This window comes from Sebastes fasciatus, chromosome 11 (assembly GCF_043250625.1).
Source record: "Sebastes fasciatus isolate fSebFas1 chromosome 11, fSebFas1.pri, whole genome shotgun sequence".
In the NCBI taxonomy this organism is placed as follows: Eukaryota; Metazoa; Chordata; class Actinopteri; order Perciformes; family Sebastidae; genus Sebastes; species Sebastes fasciatus.
Genome location: NC_133805.1, coordinates 35,451,798 through 35,465,523, shown reverse-complemented (window position 1 = coordinate 35,465,523; position 13,726 = coordinate 35,451,798). Strand labels below are relative to the sequence as shown.

Genomic DNA, 13,726 nt, shown 5'->3' with positions numbered 1-13,726 from the left:
TCCCTGCAGATCTTGGTTGGCTGCAGGAGTCCTTGCAACCCCGACCTGGGGCAAGAGGATTGGTACAATCAGTCCTCGTGGAAACAAATACACTGGAACAACCCATTAACAAATTATGTTCGCTAGTTCCAGCAACGGAGAACAGAGAGACTGTATAATGGACTTGTCATTCAAGCAGATTCTCACAATGACTTTAAACGCTTTATGTTTAAGAAAGGGAATATATAGAGTACTATAGAGTACAGTCTAGACCTGCTCTATATAAAAAGCGTCTCGAGATAACTTCTGTTATGATTTGACGCTATAAGTGCACAGCGTCACCTGACCTCACATCTCAGGGAACCTCTTATTGAATGTAGGTGTGCTGAAAATTAGTGGACTGTGGAAGTAAGGATGTAACGGTTACTGGTTTCACGATAAACCACAGTACAATTTTAGACAGTTAGTATTACTATTCAAACTGAATTATCATTAATACCGTGTTTGATACGCGGTTGAGATAGAGAGAGGGCAACCGTGTGTGTAACCACATGGTGCACATTGTGGTTGTTTACTAGAAAGTTAATGTGTTTTTCGGTGACGAAACAAGATGGGTTTCTGCCAGCGTATTGTAAGCCCGACAGGGAGTGTGCGTTTGAGAGAGAGAGGGAGAGAGAGTGTGTCCCTACGTTGAGTATGAAGTTATCAGTAAAGTTACAGCTGTGAACGTAGCACTGCAGTGTGTGTACAGTTCAGGCTGTTGGTGAATAAATGCTAAAACTCCTCAAGACCCAAGCCAAGTTCCTGTGTCTTGCCTGCCACCTGCTGATTTAAGTGAAGGTGGTTAGCCCCGAAGTTAGCAACAACAACAGCTCAGACTCACTTAAGGTGGGCTGTTAAGGTGAACGTCATGCTGGCAGCTGCTCACCCGGTGGTGCCACTGGGGCTGTTGCACATGCGGCGCCTGCAGAGGTGGTTTGCCAGCCTTTGCTTGGATGCTAAGAAGCATGAGCAATACTTGGTTACCATTCCCCCTCGGTAGAGGACGATCTACGCTACTGTGGGTCCCCACAACACCTGTTGAAGGGAACACCGCTGGGACGAGGGACCTCCTATGTCACAGTGTTCATGGATGCGTCCCTGACGGGTTGGGGAGGGACTTGTCTAGGAAGAGCAGTTGGTGGAGTGTGGACTTCGACGGAAAGCGGACACATCAACCTCCTTGAACTGCAGGCAGTGTTCCTGGTCCTCCAACACTTCAGGCCCCTGGTACGGGGGAAGCGTGTGTTGGTGAGGACCGACATCCGCACCACGGTGGCGTACATCAACAGACAGGGCCGAGTTCGGTTCACTGCTCTGTGGGGGACCGTGGAGAACCTGTGGTTGTGGGCCTCAGAGCACCTGTTGTCTCTGAAGGTTCTCCATGCAGGAGACAGGGAGGAAAAGTCGTATCTGCTATGCCCTATTCGTGCGTTGGCATGTTATGTTGAATGCACGACCCCCATCAGGTGCACTGAACAGTTGTTCATGTCCTTCAGTGATGGTGTGGCCGGAAAAGCCCTTTCCAAGAAACGCCTGGAGGGCTGGCTTTGTGAGTGCATCTTCCAGGCCTGTAGGCAGGCAGGAAAAGACCCTCCCACTGTGGTCCACACACACTTTACATGCATGCAGCGTTGCGGTGTTGGCGGTCTTGTTCAGTGGGGTAAGTTGTGTGTGTCAGTTGCGTTGCACATGACCTTCCTCTGGGCGTGATACGCCTACATGTTCCTGTGATCCTTGATGACCTTGGGAATGTGTTGTGCAGGGTTAGACCATGGCTTTACCCAGATCAGTTGTGTACTATCTGAGGTGGCTAGGGCCCCCTTCTTCTCCGCTGAGGTGGCCTAGGTTATAAAGAAGGCTACGGTGACTCATCCTTAGCCGGTCTGGATCAGTGTGGTTATGTTCGATATGGTGACACGGCAGGGCGTACATCCACCAAGCTCCACCCACAGTACCATTAGAGTCCAGTAGAGGGCGGAGCCTGTGTGAGTTAGAACAAAGGTTACGATATTGTAACCCTAGTTCTATAAGCACAGGCGGCGCCCTCTACCACGGAGGCCCTGCTGCTCTGGCGGCACTCAGTGAAGTGGGATGCAAAGAAGCGCTGGACACCGCCTTATATACTGTGGTGACGCACGTATTCATTAGGTACGTCCTGATTGGGCGGCTACGTTTATGCAAATATCAGTGGGCAAATGCGTACGTGTGATTAGAGGAGAGTATTACCCATAGAGTCCAGTAGAGGGATCCGCCTGTGCTTATAGAACTAGGGTTACAATATCGTAACCTTCGTTTCCATAGGGAATATTTCTCCTGCAGAAAGTGATTCCAAAGCACAACTTTCACCTCAAGCTCTGTCAACCAGAGTAACACTGTAGGTTGTGGGATGAAAGCAGCTCAGCAGCAGCTTCAGTCAGTTAGGATGTGTTCAGCCACAGTAGTGTAGGACAGACAGATGTACAGTACAGACAACCCAACCAAGTAAAGGAAGAATAGACATGGCATCACCATCCATCCATATACCCCTGTATTCCTTTCTACTCTGAGTAAAAAGTGTGTACTAACTGTCTAACTATATAATAATTGTACTTTTCCATTCTGTAGCAGGAACTGTGCACAGACGGACAATAGTGTACGTAAACAGCACACTCAAAAGAGGTTTTTAGTCTGCATAATCACTTTGAAGTAGTACTTAATATTTACACTTGCTCGGTGTAAACACACAGAAGTTTTGAAAGCTGCAGAGAATGAGGTTGTGACCAAGCTAATGAATGACTAAATGAAGCTCCTTCAGTCCTTACTCATCTTTTTGGCTATACCGCAGAGGGCCAGCCCTATAAACGCAAACGTTTTTGTCAGGTCTGTCCGCAACACAACAAGCAAACAACTTTTAAAAAGCTTGTTTTCTGAACGGAGTTCTGATTGATCAATACCGGGTTATGCTAACATTGTAGCTACTCCATCAACACTCAACATAACGTTATCTAGGCTTTGATAAATACGGCAGAGACGTTGTTGTAAACAGATCTAAAGTGATGCCGAAATAACTACATAATGATGCTGATTAGTAAAAAGACCGAATTCATGCTTTGTCAAGTCTGTCCACAAGACGACAAGCAAACAACTTTTAAAATGCTTGTTTTCTGAATGGAGTTCTGATGGATCAGTGCCAGGCTATGCTAACATTGTAGCTGCTCCATTAACACTCCATCTAGGAATAAATACGGCAGCAACAACGTCAGTGATGACATAAACTTTCGCGAAGTATATAAATTTATATAGTTACACACCACTTATATGATGAATGCTTCTGATACACATGCTGTAATAAAAAACTGAAATACTTTTAACCTTGCATACTGTATGTCATGCTAATACCTTTTCACCTTGTATTAAATGTATAATATACTGACTAGTAAATGTTACCATTTACTATTACTGAATACCATTTGCTTAATTATAAGTTGTCTTTCAATCAAACATTAAGATACAAGCGGAAAAAAACTGTTCACAAAACATACACATGACCACTGACTATTGGTGGAACAATTTAGCCACAAATTCACATACTGACCATATACGGTCCAGACATATACTCAGTTTTGACCGAGTCTTGTTTTACAGTGTGCAGAAATGTGCCTGACCCACCCAACCACACACATACACACACACACATTCTTAAAATGACTTCATACGATTAATGCTGACATTATTATGTACCTGTGGTGAGGTAGGAGCTTCCACATGGTGGAGGCGGATGTAATGACATGTCACCTCAGACAGATCATCACTGGAGCCACTACTCTGTGTTTAAAATGAATCGGTCTGCAAGCTGGCTGCAGACAGGAAAACAACTGTGGACTGCCTGAAGCACTCAAATCCAAAGCATGAAACTCACACACACTTCTAGTTGTGCAACCCTACAAAACCCAGCTACAGTATGTGTTTGTGACACACACACAGTTCCCACCTTAAAGAGACAACGTAGGTTTAGAGGGCCGCTGATTACAGACCAGAGGGAAGTTGGCGAGCCAGATTACTTCACTGAAGAGAAGGACTGATGATGGTTAAGTGCTGTCACTAAACATGAGTCATAGCCCAGCGGGAGAAGATTATATCCTGTCACTACAGTTCAGCAGTAGAAGTAGGCTATGGGCTATACAGTAGGTTAAGGTGAACATCTTGGATAATAACTTTAATTTTGGATTCCAACACACCTCGAGGCAAAACCAGAGATTGTTGTTCTTAAGGAGGCTGCTGATGATTATTATTGACATGTCTTTTCAAAGACTACATCTCTTACAGAGTCAGATTTAACAAATGACTATGATTTGTTGATTTAGCAGTCTTATGTGTAATAATCTTTGGTGATCTAAATCTCTCCAACACACATCTCTGGACAGTCCCGTACCAAACTGTCTGGACCTGGCTTACTATAAGATCAAAATTAGCAATTAGGGAACGGAAGTATTTGAATTCCAAATAATGAAATGAGGACAAGTAAAAATCTGTGAATATTTGTCATAATGGATCATTTGCTGATCTGGATTGCTTGATGGAAGATTGCTATATAGGCCATACTGTCAATTTAAAATGATCAAAGGCTCACATTTTTCAGTTATTAAAAACAATAGTTTGACATTTCTGAAAATATGCTTATTCACTATTTTTTTGCTGGGAGTTCAATGAGAAAAATGATACCACTTTCATAACTGTCATGTTAAATATGAAGCTAGAGCCTCAGCAAGGAAGAGAAGAAGAGGACTTTCCTTTAAGGTGTGTCACGCTGAGTTCCCACAGAAGAGGGAAGACACCTGCAGCTCACCGCTAACTCTCATTGGTTCAGTGGAAGGAAGAACTGTGTGTGTGTGTGTGTGTGTGTGTGTGGTGCACTAATGGTATGCCATCTAAAGAAGCTTCAGTAGGCAGTATATTTTTCATAATAATAACCTTTCAGCATATTGTAATTCAAGTGTTCTGAGAGAAAACTAGACTTCTGCTCCTCCTCATGGCTCTGTTTACAGGCTTTAGAACATCTAGCCCGTGACGGGAGACTTTGACCAATCACAGGTCATTTCAGAGAGAGAGCGTTCCTATTGGCTGTGCTCCGGTCATGTGACCGGAACTTGGCGTTCCTTCACCAGATTTCACAGTGGCGGCGGCGTCACAAACTTTCTAATTTTACAGCTAAACAGTACACTACAAGATGATTCTGAGGACATGTGAGGAGAGAAATAGGCATTAACGTAACAGAATATTGATTCATATTTGATCAGCGCTGCCTAGTTTGACCGTTTGATCAGAGTTTGCCAGTGATTGACAGCTGGCTCTCATAGACGGCAGCTGGACGGCAGACCTCAGATTAGCTCTGACTGCTTGTTTTCCTCTGGTCTGTGAAATCTTGCAGATGCCGTTAGGAGCACCGGAGGACTGCACTACCGTAACGATATAGTGACCGTTTTATAAAAATAACTTTTTTTAATCATATTTGCTCCAATCTCGCCTACTTCAGCTTTAAATCAATGCCTCTGCTTTGCAACAGACCCTGGTTTTACCCTATTCTCCGTTTACCATTACAGCATTTTATTTCCCTCTGGACAACAAGTTTGATCTCAGTGAAATGGGAGCTTTAACTTGAAAATGCAACACATTAGAACTGTTTGAATCAATTTGATGAACATGAATTAAGAGGTTTTCATGTGATCGTCAATATTTCAATAAATATTGATGAATGTTTACTGAAATATTTTGATGATAATTGTTTCTATATTCATGTCATATAATAGTATATCATATTACCCACACCTACTGTAACTAAGAATCCAAACGTCTCCTCTAACGATAAAAACAAGCTGCTATCTGGAGATCTAAGAGTGTGTCCCAACTAGTCAGACTGCTACTGCAGACTGTAATTGGTTGGCCACACTGTAATTATTATGACTCATCTGAATGCATTTTGAGAAATCTCAAATGTAATTATAGATCCATGTTTCTCTTGATTATCCTTTTTATTATTATTATTATTATTATTATTATTATTATTATACACTTGTGCCCACATGTGCACAAACCTCACAGGTGTGACGGAGGCTCTCAGGACATCTTAACGTCGCCTCGCTGTGGGAAACATTCTGATTCTGCAGCATAATTAAGAGGGTTCAACATCATCTTTGAGCTCACACTTCACCACCACTCTCAACAACGGTGCTAACTCAGGTCGACTTTTCATTAAAATAACTCTTGTTTGGTGTATAAGACCAACGCCGAACGGAAGAGTAGACTGTAGCGCTCAGTTCATCCTTCCTGCTGTCATTGTGGATGTTGTGCTTAGTCGTCACTAATCAACGCAACGCAGAGCGGGAGGCTGCATCTCTGCTGCTGAACAGACACTGAACAGCCACACACACACACACACACACACACACACACACACACACACACACACGTACTCGCTCTCTGTGACTACTATCTAAGCAGACTCTGGGTGTGTGGAGCTTACCTGGAGGCGGGCTGCAGAGTGATAGTCCCTAACTGAACTCTCAGCTCTTCACGGCACTTTAAATGTCTTTCTCTTCGTCTCGTCTCTGTCCGTCTTTTTAGTTTCTGTCAGCAGGATATTTGTGTCAGACTCAGACAGTCAGGTGCAGTAAACCCCACCTCTCCGTCAACGCCTCTCTCCACCTCTCTACCTCTCAACCTCTACCTCTCTGTCACCGCCTCTCTCCACCTCTGTGTCACTGCCTCTCTACCTCTCTGTCTCCGCCTCTCTCCACCTCTCTGTTACCGCCTCTCTCTCCCTCTCTACCTCTCTGTCACCGCCCCTCTCCACCTGTCGCTGCTGCGTTGTAACAACATGACTCCACCTCAGTAAATAATGCTGGCTTTACCAGTCTGACTGGCACACCAGTCCCTGTGAGTCAGCACAGCTCACAGCTCCACCCACTTTATAGGACTTGAATAGTTGTAATCCACAGAAGACAATCGACAAATATGTATTTTGTATTTGTATTAAAGTAAAATCTACAAAAAATACATGGGGCGATTTGCAAATATGCATAACTTAGTCTGTAAAGACATTTTAAAAAATGTTAGAGGTTTGCATGTAACGTGATAGCCTACATATGTATTTGTGAATCCATTTGTACACGTGAAATGATTTTTGCACATTAATGACGCGTCTCCCGTCAGTTTGTGGACAAAGTGACATTTGTGACTTCCCTCCTGTTTGTTTGTGGACTTTTGTCCCATCCATACTGCAGCCGTTAGCACGGTCCTGGTCCTGGTCCTGGTCCTGGTCCTGGTCATGGTCATGGTCCTGGTCCTGGTCCTGGAAGACGGTGTGAAGCCTACTGTCTTCAGTGTAAATGCTTGTTTAATACTTTATTTAAGTTTAAATAATGGTAGTAATATTTGGGTTTTGTGGTTGCATCTCTGTCCCTCTCAGGACTCGTTGAGACCTTTCCATTCTGTCCAGTTTACAAACGTAAACGTAACGTTACTTATTTGAACCCAAACCATGACCTGTTCGTCCCTAAACCTAATGAAGTAGTTTTGTTGCCTATATACCTAAATAGTTTCTGTAGTGGCAGCATGTCATTTAACACATTAGCCATGTGTCTTCACCAGTTAACCAGTCACTCCATTTATGTTAGAAGTTTGGTTTAAACTGGTACAAAAAAGTTCAGCATCACTTTAACTGGGATTAAAGGTTACTGGTGACCCAGACCTTTATCCAGCCATATCGCTGTCGATTGTACTGCTAATGAAAAGATAAACACACAGATGGAAAGCTGAAGATCTTGCCGTTCTAAAGGTGTAGGTCGTCATTCTATCATGAAGGCAAGGGGTTGGAGTTTGACCCTGAAGTGACCTTCATGCTCCGTTTTTGTGTTTTTCTCAGGTTAAAAGCTTTTAAAAAGTACCCTTAAAAAAACTTGTCTGTGATCTTCTGATATCTGATCTAATCAGCTTGAACACATCTGGGAAATCATCAAGAGTCATAAAATCAGTTTTCTGCAACCGTTAGGAATATTTAGCGCCAATTGAGCGCCAGGCCCTCAGGGGCCAAATTTGCAGCGCCCCGATATCTATATGTTTTCATAACATATAAATCTACATCTGTGCCAAATGTGTTGCTTTTATTGCAATATGCAGAATTGTTATGCTTAACTGCCCCGCTACAGTGAACAACTTTCATTAGAAGGGACGGTATTCACTTTTCTCCATGATGAGTCAGAGGACAAAATATAATAATGCAATAGAGGATTCTCTTTACTATTGCAGTGTAAAAGGGACTGTTTGTAACTTTTTACACATATAAATCATTGCTGGTCGGTGTCTCATGCGCGCTCGCGTGTGGCTACGCTGTTCAGACTCAGACTCCAACACAAACTACACGGAAGCACCAAAACCATTAAGTTGTATCTAGTGAAGCCCGTCTGTTAAACAGTGTTGGCCGCGGTCGGAGGACGCGGGGGAGACCGTAGCTTTAGTCTCCAGGACCGGAGTCTCTGCTGTACTCTGCTCCTCTGCCTGCCTTCACTCACACACCGCGCTCGTTCTCTCTCTCTCTCTCTCTCTCTCTCTCTCTCCACCTCTCACGTGCATGCTGCTCACTCCACACTGCAGAAGAGTTAGTTTAGCTCTGAGAATATCTAGTGAATGTTCAGTGGACGTTTGTGCAGAAATAACTGCTGCAGCTCCTCCAGACCAACAGAGGTTTCCCGTGTCTTGTGAAGTGACGGGGCTCCGCAGAGAGAAACGTTATCGTCTCCGACCAAAACTCCGGCGTCTCCCCTGTTCCCTCCGTCCGCGGTCGGGAGGCTGAGGCAGGGAAAGCCAACACTAGGATCAGCATTGATTCATGGAGAGACCTTCGTCCGGTCAGCTAACATTACTGCCAAGCAGCTGAAATAGTGATAAAGTGATATTGTGCTTTTAATGACGTGTGTCGCCTCACTGTTTTGACGGATGCTCGCTCACATTCAGGTAGCGCGTGCCAATGGGCGAGCGCGAGCAACAGGACGCTGACTGTTGTTGACATTGCGGCAACAAGTGTCGCTGTTACAACCAATTTCTGATTCTTACAAACCTTTAAAAGGTTTGAATCAGATGTTAAAAAAAATAAAGATCTCACCTGTTCCCTCATGTGCTCCTGGTGTCCCATGATAATGGCAGCATGGTGAGGATACTTCTGCCTCAGGTGGTCCAGGAAGGCCTCCTTCTTCCTCTCAGAGTGCTGCAGCACCAGGCTGTCCAGCTGGCCGTCCCTGCTGGTGGCACAAACAGCAGTGATGTAGCTTCGAGGTAAGGTGCTGGGAGAGCGTGGAGCTGGACCACAGGAGGAGAAGAAGTCCGGCTTAGAGAGCACACTGCTGTTGGACAGACGCTCAGTGCTGCTGTCCACAGCAGTAGAAGAAGATGGTACTCTGGACAGGGAGTTTCCTGGATCTGAGTGGGATGGATGAGACAGGAAAGGAGTGAGGAAACAAGATGAGATAGAGAGAAAAAAGAATAGACGAAAGAAAAGAAAGGACAGAAAAAACTAAAGAGATGAAATTCATGGCTATACACACTTGTCACAGGTTGCAACTGTGTGTCTTCCCTTTTCTCCCTGACTTGACAAAACTGAATAAGTTGAAATATTGACCATATGTATACATTGTTCAAGCTCACTCAGTTTCACTTCACAATTAATCTCTGGAGGGATCTGATTCTGTGAAGTAAACCCATAAGGCAGCCTCTGATTCTGTACTTTCCTCTTAAACAGTACAACATTTAGTTGAAAATGTAGTTCAGTCAGGACCACTTTAGTCAAAGAACTTTATTTACATGCAGTAATATATACATTTATATTTGGCGGTATGGCTCTGCTCTGGGATCTCCCTGCCCATCCACGCGCATACGTGGATCCACGAGCCTACGTGGTAGCATGAGACAAGGAGAGCACTCCTCCTTGCCCTTCCATGTGCACACATGGAAAGCCAAAGGCAGGGAGAGCAGCAGCAAAGACCCCCAAAACAACCATACCAGGCAATCCTCCCTGGCCTTACATGCGCTTACATGGAAGAGCCACAGGAGGAGCCAGCTGCGCACCCAGTGAAACCCGTACAGATTCAAACGACATACAGTGATGCCATCCGCATCTACACAGGTAGCGCCCATCCACGCGCATACGTGGATCCACGAGCCTCCGTGGTAGCATGAAGCAAGGAGAGCACTCCTCCTTGCCCTTCCATGTGCACACATGGAAAGCTAAAGGCAGGAGCGCAGCAGTGAGACCCCAAATATTACCACACCAGGCAAACCTCCCTGGCCTTCCATGCGCTTACATGGAAGAGCCACAGGAGGAGCTAGCTGAGCACCCAGTGAAACTCGTACACTGGTTAAACCAATGCCACTTTCCAGAAGTGACACAGAACACTAATATTACCCCTCCTGCCATTATTATATTATACTACACTACAATACAATTATTGATCAAGATTTGGTTTACACACATAAGATGCATAAAACAATTACAGTTTAATATACATGTATGTTATAAACTCAAAATATACTTACTAGAAAATGGACGTTATATTATATGGATATAAATGGATTACCTTGTAATGTATAGTCATTCTGAACAGCCTTTACTGGCGCAAAATACAGTATATCACATGGTTAAGATCATATCTGCCTGTTTTATAATCTTTGACCACCAGGTGGTTTCGTGCACATGATACATCCAGATATTAACCCTTTTCCGAACCAATATGCTGGAAAGCTTTGATGCTTCATGAAGCTTCAGTTCGCCTGCATCTACACAGGTTGCAACCTTCCATGTGCATACGTGGTTCCACGCGCATACGTGGAAAACATGAGGCAAGGAGAGCAACCTCCTTGCCCTTCCATGTGCATACATGGAAAGCTAAAAGCAGGGAGCGCAGGGAGCCGCAAAAAATGACCACTCCAAGAAAACCTCCCTGGCCTTCCCAGCGCCTACATGGAAGTACCTCAAAACTGAACTTAAGTATAGTACTTGAGTAAATGTTCTTTGCAGAACTGGTAGTACTGACAGATCTGCAGGGTTAATTTAAGGCTGTAACATGGAAAACGTGATCATCTACAGACCGATGTGTTCCTCTCTGAACATACGAGTCAGCAGAGCTGTTTATAATCTTTTACACGGTTGAAGAATTCCCTCCGTCATGGAAACTGAACCCGAGTCTGATGCAGCTCCCAACATCTTCCAGCTTCCTGCATCCTTCTTCTTCTTGAGTTTCCTCTGTCAGCGTGGAGCAGGAGCTGCAGAAACAGCAGCAACATGAAGCAGCAGCATGGAGCTGCAGCATAAGCAGCAGCAACATGAAGCAGCAGCGGCGTGGAGCAGCAGCATGGAGCTGCGGCAGCATCATGGAGCCGCAGCAGCAGCAGAAGCAACATGAAGCAGCAGCAGCAACATGAAACAGCAGCAGCAGCGTGGAGCAGCAGCATTGAGCTGCAGCAGCAGAAGCAACATGAAGCAGCAGCAGCAGCAGCAACAGTGTGGAGCAGCAGCTTGGAGCAGCAGCATGGAGCAGCATTAGCAGCAATGTGGAGCAACAGCAGCGTGGAGCAGCAGCAGCAATGTGGAGCAGCAGCAGCGTGGAGCAGCAGCAGCAGTAGTGTGGAGCTGCAGCAGCGTGGAGCAGCAGCAGCGTGGAGCAGCAGCAGCAATGTGGAGCAGCAGCAGCAGTAGTGTGGAGCTGCAGTAGTGTGGAGCAGCAGCAGTATCGTGGAGCTGCAGTAGTGTGGAGCAGCAGTAGTGTGGAGCAGCAGCAGCAGTAGTGTGGAGCAGCAGCAGCAGTAGTGTGGAGCAGCGTGGAGCAGCAGCATCGTGGAGCTGCAGTAGTGTGGAGCAGCAGCAGCAGCAGTATCGTGGAGCTGCAGTAGTGTGGAGCAGCAGCAGCGTGGAGCAGCATCAGCAATGTGGAGCAGCAGCAGCAGTAGTGTGGAGCTGCAGCAGCGTGGAGTAGCAGTAGTGTGGAGCTGCAGCAGCGTGGAGCAGCAGCAGGTTGAAGCATAGAGTAGCAACTTGGAGCAACAGCAGCGTAGAGCAGCATCAGCATAAACTTAATGAAAAGCTAATTAGACTAAAACATATACAGTGAAGCCTTTTGATTCTTCACAGGTTGCAAGCTGAGGCATATGGCTAGAAAGTCAAATGAGAGAGTCAAGCAGATATGCCGTAACATTTACTATATATAGCCAGCAAGTTACTGAGCACTCATAGCTTTTGAGCTTCGAGGATGTCTTGAGCCTCCGGCCGGAGATAACGCTCATAAGCGGTTGATGACCATCGGCCCCAAGCCTCGAGTGTGGAGACAAGAGCTGTTAATGCTGCTGTTGTTGCTCCTATGCGGAGAGAATGCGCAGTGCAGCGTTCTGGTGGCAGTCCGCATGATTGGCAGAGGAGGCGAAGGTGTGAGGCAAACCAAGCTTGGGACATGGGCTTCCCCTCATCTGTGACAAAGAATGACTCTCATTGGCTGGCTTGAGGTCGGCATCTCAGATAGTGGATCATTGAAGACGGGATTAGACTCAGATTAAAACAGATGTTCCTTCCTATCTCCATCAGTCTTGCACCCTTTATGAAGGATGGCTGCAAGGATTTGGCTTCTCAGATTGTGCGAAATTGCAGCAGCAGGTGGAATAATGGACCCTGGTGGAGATTTGGACTGCAATTCCCAGAAATCTCCGCGGGACTGTGACGTCATCAAAGCTCGATGGAGTGACGTAATCGATCTGCGGCGCGCGTAGAGGTGACGGCCCTTCCGTGTTTTGGAAGAACCCGGCTTGCTGGAGATGCCGACATGGACTCAAAGCTTGGATCTGGAGTCATACTGGAGATACCGACATGGACTCAAAAGCTTGGATCTGGAGTCATATTGGCGAGTGACGACTGGATAGAGCTGTAATGACAGGGTTGTCTTTCTGCTCCAGGGAGCCGGCTGCCGGGGCTGTAGCTCGGGCCGCTGGAGCTCGGACTGCTGGGCTTGGACCGGGCCTCGGACCGGGCCTCGGACCAGGGCTTGGACCGCTGGATCTCGTGCTCTTTTGGATGGCGGCTCAGCGGCCGTAGCTGGGACTGCAGCGGAGTTTCGGGCACTTTCTTTCCTTTACTCGGCGGCTTTCCTGGGAGCGCAGGATTTGAGAAGATCTGCTGGTGGAGTTTTGCCATGGACGCTTTCCAAAACATTTCAAAAAGCTCTTCATGAGAAGACCCGACTGAAGCCGTGATGTGGTTTTCAACCAGGACTTGTAGGAGCCTGGACACTGGCCATTAGGAAATGCTGGGAGCAGAACTTGAATGTCTACTTATCAGATGCGAGCTACGGCGGATAGGGAACGGGCTCTCTTTGCCGATGGCTTCCTCTGCCTCGGATGCTGTTGTTGTGACTCCATAGCTCAGTCATCATGGACGGAAATCGACATGACGAGCAGCAGGGTAAGTTGAAGCTTGTACGTGGAAAATCTGGTTGTTCTCATGTTGCGAGCGGCTTTGTAGAAGAAGCAGCACAGGTGGCCAGGTTGAAGGAGCTTAAATAAGGCGCCCTGTATGAAATTTGCCAATGAATGCCTAGAAGGGAATCAGCTGATCTGTCAGATGATGCGTCAGCTGATTGGCCGGCCTAAGATCGGCCGCCATCAGCCGACAGCTGTCACATGAGCAGCGCTTGAC

General features: G+C 46.1%; 1 protein-coding gene across 1 annotated transcript in view; it reads right to left on the bottom strand.

The window, feature by feature from the left end:
- LOC141777799 (uncharacterized) overlaps nucleotides 1–13,726 on the bottom strand; it is a 133,526-nt gene that overhangs the window by 83,045 nt on the left and 36,755 nt on the right. The window contains exon 2 of the mRNA XM_074652363.1: nucleotides 9,158–9,471. Within this exon, the coding sequence (XP_074508464.1) occupies nucleotides 9,158–9,471 (314 nt within the window). The remainder of the gene's footprint in view (nucleotides 1–9,157; nucleotides 9,472–13,726) is intronic.